The sequence below is a fragment of the Gopherus evgoodei genome, chromosome 4 (assembly GCF_007399415.2).
Source record: "Gopherus evgoodei ecotype Sinaloan lineage chromosome 4, rGopEvg1_v1.p, whole genome shotgun sequence".
In the NCBI taxonomy this organism is placed as follows: domain Eukaryota; kingdom Metazoa; phylum Chordata; order Testudines; family Testudinidae; genus Gopherus; species Gopherus evgoodei.
The window spans coordinates 116,663,255-116,682,758 of NC_044325.1; the positions used below are offsets into that span (position 1 = coordinate 116,663,255).

Genomic DNA, 19,504 nt, shown 5'->3' on the forward strand with positions numbered 1-19,504 from the left:
TGCTGTTAGCTCTCACACACACAGATATGTACTGAGGGTTCTGAACCCAAGACATTTGGAAGAAAATAACGTGTGTTATTTTGACATTTAGGATCTATTTCTTTGCAAGCAGAAAATCATGATATCTTTGATCTGGGTAGTGGTTTAATTTATCTATCCAAGGGACTTATATGGCACCACAGTAGCTGAGCACATTACAATCTTTACTTTTCCTCAGCTCACCTCTGTGAGGTAGAGAAGTATTATTTGCATTTTACAGATGAGAACAGCGGCACAGAGAGGTAAAGTAATTTGCCAGGTTCACAACAAGAAATCAGTGATGGAGCAGGGACTAGACTCCAGGTTTCCCAAGCCCTAACCAGTTGACCATCCTTCCTTTCTAAACACCATTGATGAGCAATGTAAAGTCTAGATTAGTGCATGTGTCTGCTTCCTTTTTTGTAAACTCTCAGAACAAGGTACAGAAAGAGACTGGGGAATGTTTCACGGGTTCTATGTGAAAGTCCCACATAATGGTGAGATATGGATATAATTAATAGAAAGTGTGCCATCTACTGGCATATAAGAACACATAGCACCATTCGTAAATGTGTAAGTTCAATAAAATTGTGAACTCACCTGCAGTGCATAACAAGTACAGCTCAGGATGACGACAGCCGGAGAAGCAGGCTGCAGAAAATAAGCATATACAAGGGGAATGGGCCACTGCTTATATATGAGACACATTCCCATTCATGAGATGGGCAGTAAGCTAAAGGAATTTGTTCTGATGGCATGGGCTTCGGAAAGGAGCTGTTTGGGTGTCTGCTGGTTAAGGGGTGATCCCTCTAACTAGAATTTAGTGAAGCTGAGGTATTCTTTCTGTGGGATTCTGGGGAACAGGGAGGCCAGTACATATTTAGCCAGCTTAGACAGAGCTCACTGAAAGGAACCTCTCATGTATTAAGCACTCACTGCAGGCTGTCACTGTTCACTTCCTCCTTCTCCATTTCATCAGCATGGAGTAGAACATGCTTCTCCTCCCTTGGCTTTCCTTTGATCTTGCCTTCTCTGAGGGATTTTGTCCTTATTTATGCTATGGCTATACCCCAATGTCCATAAAACATCTCATGCTCCAACTGCAGGTGATCATCTTCAGAGTTTTTAAAAAAATTAAACAATACATGTATAAACATCTGCCTGAAGATTTTCCTTGAAGATGCAGATGCTGAGACTGGCTACTCACCCCTTTCTAGTGTCAAGTGGATGCTTGCACATGGCTATGAGCACTGGCAAACCCCCAGCTTGTGCAGATGAATTATAGTGTTGCATATGCTTTTTTGCCTGACAGTTTGAAATATTAGACTTGGATTTCTTATAGGTATTTTGACAGCTGAATGTGTTCAGTGGTAGTGAATTTTTTTTTTAATCCTCCCATTTCTAAATATATGGCCAAATTCATCCCTGGAGTTTTGACTTAGATCCAGTTACAACAGAGTGGGATTTGCTCCATTGTGTTATGGCCCAGATGTATTACCAGTCTAGTCATTCTACATTGCGCTGAATCCCAACATTAAAACATCCAACCTGTGGTTTCACTGGGGCGTATAGAATACAAACAGCTTGTAATTTACTGACTGGGCAAATTATTTGGGTCTGTTCATCTTTTACGTTTCACAGAATGCTCTCTCTGTTGGCAAGAACCACCTTATGTCATTGCAATGGTGTTATTAGAGTAGCAATACAGCAATATCTGGCGCTGTGCAATCGGTAAATTGTTCCAAACAAATAACAGGGTCATTAATTTTACTGATCACAAAACCTAGTGCTTCATTTCAGGAGACATCATGGCCTCCCTGCTGACTGGACTCTGGCAGCTAGTTATTTCTGTGGTTGTCCTGTCTCAGCTCTCAGCAACGTTTCCTGCTCTGGAGAGGTAAGAATCCTTTTGGGACTCCATTTCCCTTCTTCTTTCCATGACTTTCTGTTCAAAGGATCCAGCAGCTAGAAAACTAAGGTCTTGTCTACATACAGAAGTTGCAACTGTTTTTTTTTTTTAACTGATTTGGTTAAACCAGTGCAAGATTTTGTGTGGACACTCTTATTTTGGCAGTCAGAACAGAATAAGCTAAACTGAAATGACCCACTCACTCTTCAACCAATTTAAGTGCCTACATACAAGTTTGCACCAGTGTAACTAAATTAGGTCTTGTCTACATAATGAATTCATGGGGAAATTAGTACAAAATAACTAGGGTGTTAATTTAAATCACAGTAGCTATTCTGCACTTGCTCCCTGTGTGCATACGCTTATTCCATGCTAAGAGTATACGCCTTTGTATAGATTAGTTTAGTTTAGTCCAACCAACTGCTGACAAAACATTGGTAGTGCCAGGCCCTCAGCCACGGTAAATCAGTGAGACTCCACTGAAGTAGAGCCCCTGAGGGTCTGACCCTACAGCCCCTCAGGGGTGATAGTATGTGCACACTGGACATTTCTTTACAGTGAAACATTCATTTAAGTGAGGTGTGTTTTTTGTTTTGAAGAAGTTCTTTGCTACACCAAGTATCATTACCTGATTTACATAATGCCAAAGCATGCCAGATATTTCAGTAGACCTGTAGAGATCCTTGCCCCAAAGAGACACTCTAGTGGCCCAATCTTGAGAATCCCATCTCTCTCAGGCACAGGTGCTGGAACTAGGGGTGTGGGGTGAAGGGTGCTGCAGCACCCCCTGACTTGAAGAGGTTTCCATTATATACAGGGCTTACAGTTTGGTTCAGTGGCTCTCAGCACTTCCACTGTACAAATTGTTCCAGCACCCCTGCTCTCAGGTACTTATATGTATCCTATTACCCTACCACCTCAGAGTCTTTGTTGTATTTCTCCTCACAGCATCCCTGTGGAGATAGGACAGTACCTTCCCCATTTTACAGATGGGGAACTACAGCACAGAAAGGCTAAGCAACTCACCCACCATCACACAGGAAGCCTTGGGGATGTTTGTCCCTCCTTTTTATAATTTCAGTCCCCCTGGGAAAAACATTCCCAGCTGTGACCAAGACCACAAACACTCTGTGTGGAAGGATATTCCTTGTTGGTTTTTAAATCACCTGTTGAACTTCCTTTGTTTTCCCGCCCTGCTTGATGGCTCTGTTTACTGCTTAAATGGAAAGTCAGGCAAGCACACATTCCTTGGTTTAGGACAGACCTGACTTCTGCCTGGGCAGTGCTATGGGATTTGGAACATGTGTTAATAACATCATACAGGGAAACTTATAACATCACACACAATGTTGCCACACTCATTTTACCACGACAACTGACCAGCAGATTATGAGTTTTCAAATGATATCTCACAAGGCATACTTTATAGAAAGATTACTACACCAGTGTGTAGGGTGTGAACACAGGGTGTATTCCATCACACGTGGTGATGGGCAGGCTCTTCTAAATCTAGCTAGAAAGGAACATAAGACATTTTAATTTTCTGATTAGTTTAAAATATATTTAAATCTCTAAATATTTGCTCCTTTTATGTTTTGAACTTTTGCCTTTTCACCCTCCTTCCTTCACCCCTACTTGGAACGCTTCCGTTTCACATTGTGGGCCAAGGTAATTATGATTTCTATTAATGGCTAGCTGTGGTCCTGCCTCCCAGCTTCCCCCCTCTCCCAAAGGTATGGTTTTAAACACCCACTCCATCCAAAGCATGGCATTGTGCCCATTTTGGTTTTCTGTTCTAAACTCCCAGGGCTCAGAGACATGCCGACGGGGTATTTAACAGTGAACTCAGCAAGATGAATGAAAATGCCTATGTGCAGAAGTTAGTCAAATCTCTCGTGGGCCTCAATCAAAGGTAAAAAATACTGGTTCTTCCCTGCTTCGTTCTGTTGTGACCTCTGAACTCCAAAGTGTAAAAAGATCAGGATGAGCCTTAAAGAGACTATAGCTTGGTCTAGAGAGCAAGCCAGTCAAATACTAGCAAGCAAAGTGCCTGGTCTTCTCTGGAGCCTGATTCCAAATGTGAGGCCAGATCCTCAGGTGCACCTTGGGTTCCTGAAACCTCCATCCCGATGGCACCCAGAAGCCAGCTCAGCTGCTGCAAAAGCTAAAGCGGTCTCAGGGCTGCTCTAACACACTGGAATTGACCCCACAAGGGGCTCTTAATGGCTCATTACATCCAACAAGAGGGGGGCTAGGAGAGAGTGGCATAAAGCCAGCTAAGCCACAGGTGATTACCTTCCACACGGGAAGCCCCAACTGCTGCTTCAGGACAGCTTCAAATTCTCTAGGTGAATCCTTTGGTAGCCAGAGCAGCCCAAAGGGGAGCCAGCATGGGGCAGAATCCAGCCCTAGTGCTTCAGGGACAAACCCTGCCTTGCATGCAACCAGGTCTGACTCTAGAGAGCTCATTCGTCAGCCCTGCAGAGCCTACTCAGGCGTAGCTCCCTCTGAACACACTGGGAAGGAGTTTTGCCTGAGGAGGGCTGGAATAAGGACTTCTCCTTTCCCCTTGGGTGTCTATGCCAATGGAGGCGTGGTGTGTTGCTTTACACTTACAATTCCAAGCCTGAAGTAACAAGGGAAAAAGCAGAGACAGTCTGCTGCCTTCTCCTCTTCATCGCATGTAAGACTAAGGGGCTAAATCATCACTCACCCAATGTGGCTGCACACCTGGGGGAAAAAAGTTATCCCTTAGAAGGGTTTCTTACCCTGTATGTCCCTTGGGGCAGGGACCTTTTTATTTTTGCTCTGTCTGGGCAGTGCCTAGCACAATGGAGTCTCGGTCCGTGACGAGGGCTCCTAGACACCACTGCAATACAAATAATAAGGTATGGTGCTCCCTTACTCCCCTACATGGGATACCAACATTTCAGGTCACAGCACTGGTGGGAGAGCAGCTTCTGCAGGGCCAGTCCTCCCCTTCCAGAGCAGGTAGGGGGTGGGAAGGAGCAGGGAGTGGTGCAGCCTTGGCTCTGAACCCCCATAGGCTGAGCTGAGCTGGTGTGAAGGGGGAAGGGAACTGCTCTAATGGTGTAGTCCAGTAGCAGGCTGCTTCCTCCGTGGAGCAAGTCTGAGAGTCACAATTCCCTCCCTGGTGTGCTCCTGGGCCACACAGCTGCGCATAGCCACTTATCCAGGGCAGGTGGTAAAGGGACAATCTAGCCCAAGGTTTGTAACTTTATACAGATGCCAACATTTCAAAGCTATCGTTAAGGAACAGGGGGAAGTGACACACCATTTAACTCCCTCAAAATTCATGCAACTAGATAAGTGGACTATAGCCCACAAAAGCTTATGCTCAAATAAATATGTTAGTCTCTAAGGTGCCACAAGTACTCCTGTTCTTTTTGCTAGATATCAGAGTGGTAGCTGTATTAGTTTGTATCCACACAAACAATGAGGAGTCTGGTGGCACCTTAAAGACTAAGAAATTTATTTTGGCATAAGCTTTTGTGGGTAATTTGTTAGTTTTTAAGGTGCCACTGGACTTCTCATTGTTTTTATGCAACTAGATGATGTTTTTGTGGGGGGTGGGGGTGAGGAGGGGAATAGCACCTTTATTTTTAAAAAAATTGATCATCCTTTCTAAATACAAACAGCTGACTTGATCATATGTCATCTAGAGTAAGCCGTATGCCAGTACAGAACTGTTCCTTTTCAGTTACCTATGTCAGTGCATAATTAATACACACAAGAGAGGCAACTTGTCTCTCCTTTAAGTTCTGATCCCGTGGGTCAATCCTAATACACAGTGTTGGGAGCAGGAGCCTATCTGAGCAGGAAAGGCCCACCTGTGCAGCAATTACAGATGCAATCCAAGTCCCTTAGAAGAGAGAGAGCAGTCTCAGGGCAAGCACATTTGTTTTCTCTCTTTCCGGAAGCGCAGGTACCAGAGGCACTCTGATGGCATGTTCACCAGCGAACTCAGCAAGATGAGAGGAAACGCTCAGGTTCAGAAACTAATCAAGTCTCTGGTGGGCTACAAGCGCAGGTAACAAATGCATATACTGGGAAAGGAAAGTGACTTATTGGCAATTCAATCTGTTACAGGCGTCAGCTTACAGCTAGAAAACAGGCAGCCAGAATGCAGAGTGACAGATGCCCATCCTCCAGGGAGAGAGAGCAGTATGTACTTCCCGGACTTCTGAAAGCTTCAGACACCAGAGCTAGCTCTGTATTTTCCCCACCCATTCACTACTACTGCAGAGCCTACCCTGACTGCCTGTGTCTGATGTACAGTCACAGGCATGTAAACACCCCTCTGCAACATTACCCTGCCCACTTATGTGTTATTAATGGCAACGCTGGTAGCATCACATATTAAGGTTGCCCAACACATCTCATCATAAGATGCGTCTGCAGTTACAGAGAATAAGAGAGAGAGTTTGTCCTGAAAAGCTTACAGTCTAAATAAACCAGGCAGACACACGGTGGGTGGGCAAACAGAGGTGAAATGATTTGCCCAAGGTCACATGGTAGGTCTGTAGCAGAGCTGGGAACAGAACAGAGATCTCCCAAGTACCCGTCAAATGCCTTTTCCATTGCCCCACCTGTCAAGTCTTGCCTTTTATATCAATTTTCAGCTACAGAGAGCAGAGACTGTCTTTTTCTATCAGCCGAGGTGTTGAGCTACCGAGCTCCCCCTGAAGTCAGTCAGGTCATGTGTGTCTATGCAATACCTATTGCAATGGGCCCCAATCTAAGTCAGGTGACTAGACGCTTAGTACAATACTATCCACCCCCGCCCCACCCCTGGGCTCTAGCAAATAACTAGAGCACAAAGATCAATGGAAGCATTAAGGCCTAATTCAGTCCTGGCCTTTTCCTCAAGGATAGAGCCTCCGCAGATAACAAAATACTTCCTTCCCAGTTCCCACCCTGGAGGCATTTTGTTTTTCCTGTGAGGTTCACCTCTAGTGTGATCCCTGCAGATGCATTAGATTTTAGTTTCAAGATGCTGTATGGGTGCTCTTGGGGATGATGGCGCGGAAGTTAAGTCACTCCTCCCTAGGTTGGCTGCCTACTGTGAAGAATTTACGTTCTGGAAAACCAATTAGGATGTAGAATGGAGCTGGGATAGGTGACACAAGGATAAGATGTATTAAAAACAGAGGACCACATCTTCAAGAGGATGTAAATCGGCATACTCCATTGAGAATCTGGGCCAGGGTCTCGTCACAATGAGCTAGGCAACAAGGAAGGGGATTTTCATAGGTTTCATAGAGTTTAAGCCTAGACGGGACCATTAGATCATCTAGTCTGACCTCCTGTATAGCACAGCTCATGAAATTCCACCCAAATATCCCTCCATTGAGCCCAGTGATTTTCATTTCCTGAAATGCTTTGGTTTGACTAAGCTGTAGTGTGCCAAAGGCAAAGAACAGGAGAGACTGAGGTGCACCACTATGTGAGGCCCCTACAATGGCAGGGAATTGATTGGGTGAGATGTGCCCACATGATCCCATCATGTGACCCATACCCATGCTGCAGAGGAAGAGAGGCAATATTGAGAAGCAATGTTATCCTTCAAACACTTGCTTTGTCTCCCAGCAGTGCAGAACACCTGCAGCTCCCACTAAACTCCCTGGGATTTGCTGGATCTCAGCCCTTGTTAAAAATAAGGCTAACCTTGGTAAAGTCTGAGCTGAATCAACATATCAGCTCATTGCTAAACAGTTCCATAATTTACTGGTGCAGACCATTATCAGTGATCTTTAGGGCACCTGAACAAGCCAATCTGAACTAAAATTTGTTGCCTGAGTTGAGCAGGATACATGTTTATCTCAGCTTGTTACAAAGATAACATTCAGCACAACGATTGAGCTGAGTTTTGGCATGCTTTAAGCTTTTTTACAGCATGGGAGATTTAGGTTGAATATTAGGAAAAAAATTCTCACTAATTTTTGGTCACTTTTTCACAAGAATAATTAAGCACTCGAATAGGTTACCAAGGGAGGTTGTGGAATCCCCATCATTGGACGTTTTTAAAGAACAGGTTAGACAAAACACTGGTCAGGGATGGACTAGGTTTACTTGGTCCTGCCTCAGTGTGGGGAGGGTATGAGTGGGCCCAGATGACCACTTGAGGTTCCTTCCAATCCTATATTTCTATGTAGGCATTTTCACATAAAAGTCAGCACCTCAGCTGATATAAATCTGACTTCAGTGGAGCTTTCCCAATATACACCAGCTGAGGATCATTGTCTTTAAGAACTGGTAGGACAGCAAGTTAAGGAGGAATATTGCAAGAATCAAGTAGGTAAGTAATGTGCAGATGGAAGAATAAGCCTTAGCTTTGTATATTTGTACTCTTGTGTAATAGTGTCCCCGAATCATCTGGACTGAAGGAGCAGGTGGAAGACTCTGGCTTTATTGATCATGCTGAAAATGACTTGGGCTCCAAAGAGAAGCTCACTAAACTAAAGGCTTTCCTGCACCACGTACAGAATCTCAGAGGAAGGTAAGGGGAAAACTCAATATTATTTCCTTACTTTGCTGTACCTTTTTGATACTGCAAAGCCTCAGGCTTGGTCTCTCCACTAAGTAATCCCCACGGACCATACCTGGTCAAGGGAAGGGAAAGGAACTCCCACTGGCAGGGCTACTGAGGGACATAGCAAGCCATCCTTTGGTGGTCTTTTCTCGGGGCATCACTATTTCCCCATCTCTTCTCTCCTGCTCATCCCTGTTTGTGACCATTGACCCATACAGTAACTCTAGGCATATAAGGATACTGTGCATCTTTCTCCAGAGCTAACATCTACAATGGATTAGAAGGTCAGTTTATAAAGACATGTTGCAAGATTTAGGCCACTGTTTCCTTGCCTTATCATTCCTGTTGTGTCAGATGAGGTTATGATAATCCTGGATTTTTATTTCCATGTCTCAAATTTCATATTTATGTAAATGTGTCCCGTATATTAGGAGACAGATAAGCCACACAAAACCAACTCTAACCGCCTCTCTCTGCTGCCACTCCTGTTCCCCAGCTGAGGTGTAGCTAGAGACACTGTCTGGTTCTTTGACCCCTACAGTGCACCTATACGTACTTGAAGTAGACCTGATATTTTGACCAATACAATCATTAGCATAGGAGGATTCAGCTATCTAACTATAGCCTGTCCTCTGCTAGTGTGCAAGGGGAAGATGGTCATAGAAGGAAAAATCATTCCTCTTGCTTCAATACTACAAATAAGGCAGAATCCTTCCACACTACACAGGAATACACTGGGAGGAATGCCGGCTTCATTGTTGAGCATATCCAGCCCCCTACTCCAGCTGGCTAGTACATATACTGCCGTCAGCAGCCAGGGAGATCTGAGCACAATTTTCCCCTATTCAGAGGATCAGCAAAGTAGATTTCTGTTTGAGAGGAAGCATCTACCAGCATTGCTGTTTGTCTTTGCTATATTGGCTTCCTCTCCCCAGAACAGAATTGAGCTCCCAGAATAGCAGCAGCAAGTTATTTAAAGACCCAAAACTTTTTGCCCTAGAAAATTAATAAAAATTTTCAATTACACCTCTACCTCGATATAACGCTGTCCTCAGGAGCCAAAAAATCTTAACGTGTTATAGGTGAAACGCGTTAAATCAAACTTGCTTTGATCCACCAGAGTGTGCAGCCCCACCCCGCCCCCGGAGCACTGCTTTACCACCTTATATCCGAATTTATGTTATATCAGGTTGCAATATATTGTGGTAGAGGTGTATATGTGCCTTCCACATGTGCCTTCACTTCACCTATGTCACCACTGCAAGAGGCCTTCACGCCCAGCTACAGCACGTCCCATCAATAATCAGGCAGTATTGGGGAGGTCAGTTTGATATGGCATCAGAAGTCATTGCTTCTACATGTCACAACTGCAGCCTAGCAGGAGGTGGCAAGGCAATTGGTGCTAATCTGTGAACACAATGGAGATAGCCCCTGTAATGCCATGCTTACTTGCAGTGTATTATTCAGCTGCTAAATGTCTCTGTGTGCTATATAGCGTTCCAGGCAGCATGCAGTCCTTGCTAAATAAGGGAGCCTAAACTGGGACTCAAGCTGTATGGGAACTTGTTTTGTTTGTGTCAGTTGTTGTAGCTGTTTTCTTTACTATACTTCTCTGGTTTAAGAAACACTAGGGTGCCATATATCATGGCATCCTTTGGAAACAGAAGGAAACAGGCTGTCACTGTATATTAAGATACAGGGGAATCAGTGTAACCTTCAGGAACTGGCATTACTCAAGTTGTCAGATCACAACCTCTTGTTCACAGCAGCTCAGCTTTTGCTTGAAAAACATTCCCTACAAGCAAGTAGCATGGGTGACATTAACAGTATTCTTCCCACCTCTCCTCCAAATCAGTGATGAGGTGGACGGCTCTGAAGGATTAATCCATATAGATATACCAAGGACACATGAGACTGGCAGCCCTTACGATGACTTTTGCTTCATGTGGTTATACCAGAGCTTTCTGAATGATAGGTATGTACGGTGTGTTTCTACTCTATCAACAAGGATAACCTAGACTTATCGTGGTACTTCTATCGCCTTCATTATCATAGCATCTGAGTGGCTCCCGAGCCACATGCAGCTCTTCAGAGGTTAATACGTGTCTCCTTGCATAGATGCTGACTCCAGGGCTGGAGCTACAGCCACCAACACTCCAATGTGCTGTGGGGAGCTCACTGCTCAACCCCCTACTCTGCCCCAGGACCAGCCCTCACTCCACCCCTTCCCCCAAGGCTCCTGCTCCTTCCCCCAAGCCTGCCATGCCTTCGGTCCCCCCTCTTTTCCTTCCATTGGCTTCAATGGAATGATTCACATGAGCAAAGCTGTGCATGTGTTTAGCATGGGATTTACAAAAGCACCTTTGTGATTTAGGAGCACTAATCCTATTGACCACATGACATAGGACTGCATTTACAAAGTTATTTGGGCATTTAAAGATGCAGATAGGTGCCTAGGCACTTTAGGCATTCTCAAAGCATCTTAGATGCCTAAGGCCAGTTGATTTCAGTTATTAGTTAGGCTTAGCTGCTTTTCAAAATCCCACTGGGAGCCTCTCAGCATCTTTAGGCACTTAAATACCTTTGAAATCTGACTCTAAGGGTATGTCTACATCTAAAATTTTGCAGCGCTGGTTGTTACAGCTGTATTAGTACAGCTGTATAGGGCCAGCGCTGCAGAGTGGCCACACTTACAGCAACCAGCACTGCAAGTGGTGTTAGATATGGCCATACTGCAGCGCTGTTGGGTGGCTTCAAGGGGGGTTCGGGGAACGCGAGAGCAAACCGGTGAAGGAGACCAGCTTCGCCGCGGTTTGCTCTCGCGTTCCCCGAACCCCCCTGCAAACCGCAGGGAAGGAGACCTGCTTGCACGGAGGTTCGGGGAACGCGAGAGCAAACCGGGGAAGGAGACCAGCTTTGCCGCGGTTTGCTCTCGCGTTCCCCGAACCCCCCTGCAAACCGCAGGGAAGGAGACCTGCTTGCTCGGGGATTCGGGGAACGCAAGAGCAAACCGCAGGGAAGGAGACCTGCTTGCACGGAGGTTCGGGGAACGCGAGAGCAAACCGGGGAAGGAGACCAGCTTTGCCGCGGTTTGCTCTCGCATTCCCCGAACCCCCCTGCAAACCGCAGGGAAGAAGACCTGCTTGCTCGGGGATTCGGGGAACGCAAGAGCAAACCGGGGGAGGAGACCAGCTTTGCCGCGGTTTGCTCTCGCGTTCCCCGAACCCCCCTGCAAACCGCAGGGAAGGAGACCTGCTTGCACGGAGGTTCGGGGAACGCGAGAGCAAACCGGGGAAGGAGACCAGCTTTGCCGCGGTTTGCTCTCGCGTTCCCCGAACCCCCCTGCAAACCGCAGGGAAGGAGACCTGCTTGCTCGGGGTTCGGGGAACGTGAGAGCAAACCGGGGAAGGAGACCAGCTTGATTACCAGAGGCTTCCTCAGGTATGCTGGGATACCTGCTTATTCCACGGAGGTCAAGAAAAGCGCTGGTAAGTGTCTACACTTGATTACCAGCGCTGGATCACCAGCGCTGGATCCTCTACACCCGAGACAAAAAGGGAGTACGGCCAGCGCTGCAAACAGGGAGTTGCAGCGCTGGTGATGCCCTGCAGATGTGTACACCTCCTAAGTTGCAGCGCTGTAACCCCCTCACCAGCGCTGCAACTTTGTGATGTAGACAAGCCCTAAGTCACTTTGGAAAAATCTTACCTTTATGAGCTTTGCAGAACTGGGTCTTGAGCCCATAGTTTCAAAATGAGGGAAAAAATGCACAGCTGAGCTGACAAGTTCTGTGGCAATGGTCTCAAGGGATGGTAATTAAGGTTTGTAGTGTTTTGAAAAAATGGGGGTTAATTGTAATGCAACTAAGGCCAATTCCTTAGGTCTCATATTGTAAATGTGATCCTGCGATAGGATCGCTATTAAATTCTCATAGAGGCAATGGTTAGCCTCAAAAGACAATGTACAAGAGAGGAAAATGAACTGGATTCTGTACATAGAATCGTAGATTATTAGGGTTGGAAGGGACCTCAGGAGATCATCTAGTCCAACCCCCTGCTCAAAGCAGGACCAATCCCCAAATGTCCCCCTCAAGGATTGCACTCACAACCCTCAAACCACTGAGCTATAAGTCATGTTGACTTCAGTGGTCTTAAGTGCTTTGCTGAATCAGGGTCTTAGTGAGGTTTACATGAGCTTGTAACAGGGGGACAATCCCCTTAAGGGTAGCAGGGACAAGGAGGTTAGTCAACACCTGTTTTGTGATGTGTCCTTTTAAGGTTCCTGGGATTTTTAGAGTGGACGAAGTGCAGGAGATGGGAGAGAGGAGGATGGTCCCAGAGGAATAGTTAATACTTGGGGAAAACCCAGGCTATTGTTTCTTTAAGGGCCTATTCTTCATGCTAGATGGTGACATCTCATGCCTGGGTAATATATGTCACTCATTTTAGACTCAAAGTTGAGGCTTGAGCCTGCAAATACTTATCAAGGGTTCTGCTCACATGAATCCCAATGGGACTATTCCCACAAGCCAGCATTCACAGGGTCACAGCCTGAACTTTACACAGAACCTTGGTGTACCGCACTATTATCATCAGTGACATTTAACACTAAAGCTGCTGGGACCGAGTCTCAGCTGTATGAATCAAAATAGCTCAATTGCCCTCCATGGACTTACAGCAATTGAGGATCTGATCCAGAGAAAGTTTTAAACACATTTTTAACTAAATCAAACTTGCATCATTGCTCATCTCCTCCTGGAATGTTTTACTGTTGCTTTGTCTCTTATTTTGGGTCTGTCACAAATTTTTACATCCAGTGTCATCCTGCAAAGGCCTGCATGTATGAGAAGTTGTTTGCATAGGGATTAGGGACAATTCCATAGCTGAAACACAAGTCAGCATTCAGAGTAGCAGCCGTGTTAGTCTGTATCGGCAAAAAGAACAGGAGTACTTGTGGCACCTTAGAGACTTACAAATTTATTTCAGCATAATCTTTTGTGGGCTACAGCCCACTTCATCGGATGCATGTAGTCAGCATGTAGCTATCACCATAGAAATACACTTAAATTCTATGCAATTCTTCAGGCTAATTCTGATGTTTTGCTTTAGGAGATCTAAGCGTATACGACACTCAGTTTCACCTTCTGACATCAATCTTTGCGATCGATGGCAAAAAAACCCCATCCTGTATGAGGTTGTTATTAAAACTAAATAATATGGGGGGAAATAAAATATTTCTCTGATTGTAAAGAGGCTAGATCTAACATTCTGGACCAAACCATCTTCTACTTCTTGTAGAAAAGTCTAACTATTCTAACTCAATTTCTATAGCATCTTTATTTAGTTTTTCTGAATTTGAAATATTCTGAGCCAGGTCATTCTTATTTAATGTTTAAAGTTACTGGCATTGCCACAAAGGTGGTCTCTTTTTTCTTATTGGCATTTTATCAACCATCCCAGTCCCCTTAGGAGAGAGAAGGGTGGTCTTGTGGTTAAGGAACTGGACAGGGACTCAGGAGATCTACACTAAGTTTCTGGTTCTGCCACAGACTTCCTGTGTGATCTTGGGCAAGTCATGTAGCCTGGTCTACACTCAAAATTCAGGTCACCATGGTGATGGATCTCAGGGGTGTGAAAAATCCACACCCCTAGAGTGCCAAAGCTATGCCAACCTAATCCCTGGTGTGGCCGAAGCTATATTGACAGAAGAATGCTTCCCATCAGTCTAGCTACTGTCGCTCAGGGAGGTGGTGTTCCTATAGTAGAGGAAAAGCCTCTTCTGTCTCAGTAGGATGTGTCTATACCACAGGGTTTTCGCAGCATAGCTATGATGCTGTAGCTATGCCGCTATAGTCCCTGCAGTGTAGACATGGCCTCGCTGTGCCTTAGCTCCTCCATCTGTAAAATGAGGATAATACTTGCCTTCTCCCACCCTTTGCCCAGTTTGTCCTTTTGGGTAGTAAGTATTTTGGGACAGCAATTGCCTCTTATTTTGTGTTTGTGCAGTGCCTAGTACAACAGGACCTACTCTGGCTATAGTCTGCCACCATCAGGCGGGCGGTGATAATTTGGGGTAACTGGCAGGTGTTTCATTTTACTTTTTTCCTTAACTTTGCAACTCAGTCTCGTCGCCATCCTCTAGTCCACTTCCCCTGTGGAATCTCAGATACTTCCCTGTTGTTTGTCCTACTACAGCCTGTCCAAGAATGATGCAAGAGAAGCCACTCAGATGATCGGCCAATACATTTGCCCAGCCTCCAAACCACTGATTGAAGAGATGAAGGCAGAAGTGCCTGTTCTAGACAAGAAGTGAAGGGGACAACAGCAGCCAAACCTCTCCATAAACTGCAGCATGGTGGGGTGGGTTCCGTGTGCGGCTTACAAATAAATAAGGAAGCTTTTGAATCTGGTTCAAGGGTAAATGATGGGATCAGAAACCGCCAAAATAACAGTAAAGCATGTAATCAAGGGCACTGTGTGTATTGGTGTAAAATAGAGGGTGGGGTTAGTAGATAGTGCATGAATGATGGAAGCAGCTTACACAGTACTTTGTTCCAGGCCTGTCTGTTTCTAACTTTAATAAAGATTCTTCAGCAGCTGTTGTGCTTTGGCTTGTGTTTTGGTTCCTCTGGTCAAGTACCAGGAAGCAGTTGAGACTACAGGAGGAAGGCTGCTATGCATAGCACTGTGGGGATTGCTAGGTCAGGACAAGAATTGTCCTTCCCTCTCTCCCGCATAACTATATATGTGTATGCGCATGCACACGCGCACACGCACACACGCACACACAGCGGTCTAGTGAAGTCAGTAGATTTAGCCCAGCTGAAGATCTGACCCTCTTTGTTCATCAAGGTCTCACTTTTACTCTGATTCCCCAATGTTAGAAAGACAGAGCAGGAGACATCACACAGACAAAGAGATCAGTGCTTTTGTTTAAGCAGAAAACGTCAGATAGGTGGTGGGTTTTGTGACAAAGATCTCCGTGAGAACTATACTACACTGATGGCAGCTACATATGGATCAATTTCCAGTCCATTCTGCCCTTCTGTTTACAGGACTGGTCTTCTAGCAGTTAGAGACAGGCACTATAGCCAACTGAAAAGCAGAAATTCATTCTCAATACTCAAGTTTGTACATGCTGCTTATGTCACACTGCATGGTTTTGATGCTGTTTTCTTGTAAAGATCAGGGGACCTACTTCTAATGCAAAAAGAACTAAATTCAACTATCATCTCTAAACAAAGGTCCATCTAGCCCAGTATCCTGTCTGCCAACAGTGGCCAATGCCAGGTGCCCCAGAGGGAATGAACCTAACAGGCAATGATTAAGAGATCTCTCTCCTGACATCCATCTCCACCCTCTGATAAACAGAGGTTAGGGACACCATTCCTTACCCATCCTGGCTAATAGCCATTTACATACTGTAAAGATCATTCCTTGTTGCCTACAAGACTGTTTATGATGTAGCTCATCAGAAAATTACCATTCATTTTTCTTTCAGAGACATTTACAAAGCAGTTAGTCTTACACAAACATATGTCCTTTCCCTTAATGTAGCACTAAAGTACCATTTCCATGTCTCACAGGCCAGCTTCCATTTATTGCAGCATGTGGGAAACCATGCTGCTGTAACTTTCTATTACCAAAACGTTAGAAAAATCTCAAAGGAATATTTGGAAATATTTATGTGATTAAATAACTAAAAGCAGCATGGCTAAAATTTTCAAACCTGGCTTTGACAGCACCTTGACTGGGATTTTCAGAGCAGCGTAAGTGAATTAGGTGCCCTAAGCCCATTGAAATTCAGCCCTAAATGTTTAATTAAGTGCCTAAAACACGGAACTGGACTCTTCAAAGCTTGCTTATATTCAGACATAGCCTGAATTCAGCCAGGGTCCAGCAATTGTTCTAGTGTTAAACCCTAAGAGTTTGTTTTCACTAGGAAATCATGTTTAAACATGCTTTAACAATTGAGTTAGCTGGCATAATGCTAACCTTGCCCTTGTCTGCGGTGATCAGTCAGTCAAGTCAGATTCTGCATTGTGCCAGCTAGACATGATGCTGAATGGGACTTGCACTGCCCTAAACTGGCCAGTTAGCACGGTGCCAGCTAACTCAATGGCTGAAAAGCAAATTTAAGAGATGATTACATTCCTGGTGAGGAAGGTGCCTCAGTGGACCAGCTGAGCTTATTGGCGTTTACCCCGATTACAAGAATTATCCTGATTAGATCTACAGTTAAGGGCCAGCACTAGTGCTGGCTACCGATGTATGAATCAGGGTTATCCCCAAGTGCAGATAAGGCCTAACTTTAGGTCCCCAAGTTTGAACATTTTAGCCCAGGTGAAGAGCAGTGAATACAAGGCATTGTCATTCTGCACTCATAGACTCATAGACTCATAGACTTTAAGGTCAGAGGGAATGAAGTCACATTCCTGTTTATATGATTCTGTCTCTGTCTCCCACGAAAAGACAAGCTGAGGCCTTGTCTACACCACAAAGTTGCAGCGCTGGTGAGGGAGTTATAGCGCTGCAACTTAGGAGGTATACACATCTGCAGGGCATCACCAGCGCTGCAACTCCCTGTTTGCAGCGCTGGCCGTACACCCGTTGAAACTCGGGTGTACAGGATCCAGCGATGGTGATCCAGCGCTGGTCATCAGGTGTAAACACTCACCAGCATTTTTCTTGACCTCCGTGGAATAAACAGGTATCCCAGCATACCAGAGGAAGCCTCTCTGGTAATCAAGCAGGTCTCCTTCCCCGCGGTTTGCTCTCGCGTTCCCCTAACCCCCGTGCAAGCAGATCTCCTTCCCCGCGGTTTGCAGGGGGGTTCGGGGAACGCGACAGCACACCGCGGGGAAGGAGATATGCTTGCACGGGGGTTCAAAAAACACCGGAGCAAACCGCTGGGAAGGAGACCTGCTTGCAGGGGGGTTCGGGGAACACCGGAGCAAACCGCTGGGAAGGAGACCTGCTTGCAGGGGGCTTCGGGGAACACCGGAGCAAACCGCTGGGAAGGAGACCTGCTTGCACGGGGGTTCGGGGAACGCGACAGCACACCGCTGGGAAGGAGACCTGCTTGCAGGGGGGTTCGGGGAACACCGGAGCAAACCGCTGGGAAGGAGACCTGCTTGCACGGGGGTTTGGGGAACGCGAGAACAAACCGCGGGGAAGGAGACCTGCTTGGGGGGGGGGTGTTCGGGGAACACTGGAGCAAACCGCAGGGAAGGAGACCTGCTTCCCCACGGTTTGCTCTCGCGTTCCCCTAACCCCCCTTGAAGCCGCCCAACAGCGCTGCAGTGTGGCCACATCTAACACCACTTGCAGCGCTGGTTGCTGTAAGTGTGACCACTCTGCAGCGCTGGCCCTATACAGCTGTACTAATACAGCTGTAACAACCAGCGCTGCAAAATTGTAGATGTAGACATACCCTGAGTTTTGAATGATGCAGGCACCTAAGAGACAGAGGAAAAGAAAGAAAAATGATGTAAAAATGATGTGCTGTTATATTGCCAAGTGTAGAACAAGGATTAAGATGAAAGAAGCAAATATCAGATTCAGAATTGTTGTTAGATTGGAAATCACCACCAGCAGCATGTAAAGAAGCAGAGGACTCCATGCAAAACACAAGGCAAAAAAGCATGTATTACTCAGCCCTCCCCACCAAAAAATAATCCTCAGGACAGAAGAATGCCCATAATGTTTGCCAAGTGGGGTGCATATTGAGAAGAGAGTTTCAAATTAGATTTCCCATACTCCTTTCTGTATTGAAAACCCCATTATGAGAAATTGCTTTCAAACTCCACAGCAGAAATAAGAAGTGACCTAATCATTGCAGGTAAAAGACATGGTGAAATGTAATCTCCAAAAGCCAAGAGCAAAACTAAACCAAACCTGTAGCAGGGGTGGGGAGGAAGACTGCAAAGATCCTGGTCTTTTCAGCAAGAAGAAACTCCACTACTTGTGGCTAAACTGATGATTGTTTTAGTATAGTGTATACTCTCCTTAGTCAGAGTTATAGAAGAAGGATGTTCCAGCAGTTAAGCCACTTGACTGGGACTCTGGAAACCTGGGTTCACATCAGAGACTACTTGTATGACCTTGGGGAAGTCACTTAAGGGTCTGTCTTTTCTACCCAGGCTTAAGCAGCCCCACTGCAAACCCCTACTCGAGCTACCATCCCCTCACTGGTTCTGTGCCCACCCACATGGGTCACTACGGTTTCTGGGGAAACATCCCATAGTTCTCTGCGCTGCAGTAAACTGATCCTCTCCAATTCTTCCCCAGTGAATTTTAGGAGACAGTTTGTCCTTCTGGGACACGGGGAATTGTAGGAAGGCACTGGAGGACTATCAGCAGCACTCAGGGATTTAGCCTGCATCCGCACTGCAGTGTGGGCAGGTTACCGGCCAGGGGTAAAGCAGCATTCAGGTTTTAGCCTAAAGCCCTAGGCAAGTCAGTCAGTCTGGGCTGAAACTAAATTCACTAAACCACTAAACTCCAGTGAGCAACACGTGTGTGGAAGGGAGAGAGGCTAAGGGTGACACCCAAGTGAGAGCCCAGGTTAACTCTCAGGGCATGGCTACACTTGCAGATGTAGAGCGCTTTGAGTTAAACCAGCGTTCGTAGAGCGCAATAGGAAAAGTGCTGCAGTCTGTCCACACTGACAGCTGACAGTGCACTGGTGTGGCCACATTAGCAGCTCTTGCAATGGCCACAGAGAGCAGTGCATTGTGGTAGCTATCCCAGCATGCCTGCAACGTGCTTTTCAAATGGGGGTTGGTGTAGGGTGGAGTGTGACAGGGAGTGTGTTGTGTGTATGTGGGGGGAGAGATATTGGGTTTTGGGGGGGCTGAGAGCATGTCAGCATGCTATCTTGTAAGTTCAGACAGCAGCAGACCTCCCAGCCCCCCCCCCCCCAGAGCCTCTCTCTCTCACACACAGCATTCCACAGTAATGGTTGCTTTGTCTCGGAGCAGATAAGCATGCCGGCTGTCAAATGGAGCCGTCAAAGGGCATATC

General features: G+C 46.0%; 1 protein-coding gene across 1 annotated transcript; it reads left to right on the forward strand.

The window, feature by feature from the left end:
- The first annotated feature begins 1,826 nt into the window (after window positions 1-1,826).
- Window positions 1,827-14,792, forward strand: SCT (secretin). The gene is made up of 5 exons (XM_030562146.1): window positions 1,827-1,915; window positions 3,735-3,839; window positions 5,874-5,978; window positions 8,310-8,447; window positions 14,675-14,792. The coding sequence occupies exons 1-5, from the start codon at window positions 1,827-1,829 to the stop codon at window positions 14,790-14,792; spliced, it is 555 nt and encodes a 184-aa protein (XP_030418006.1).
- The last annotated feature ends 4,712 nt before the right edge of the window (window positions 14,793-19,504 follow it).

Bases quoted from the DNA above. Each gene is read 5' to 3' on its own strand.
- SCT (XM_030562146.1), top strand. From the start codon at position 1,827: ATGGCCTCCCTGCTGACTGGACTCTGGCAGCTAGTTATTTCTGTGGTT. The intron at 3,840-5,873 runs GTAAAAAATACT...CCGGAAGCGCAG, and splicing joins CTCGTGGGCCTCAATCAAAG to GTACCAGAGGCACTCTGATG. The intron at 5,979-8,309 runs GTAACAAATGCA...CTTGTGTAATAG, and splicing joins CTGGTGGGCTACAAGCGCAG to TGTCCCCGAATCATCTGGAC.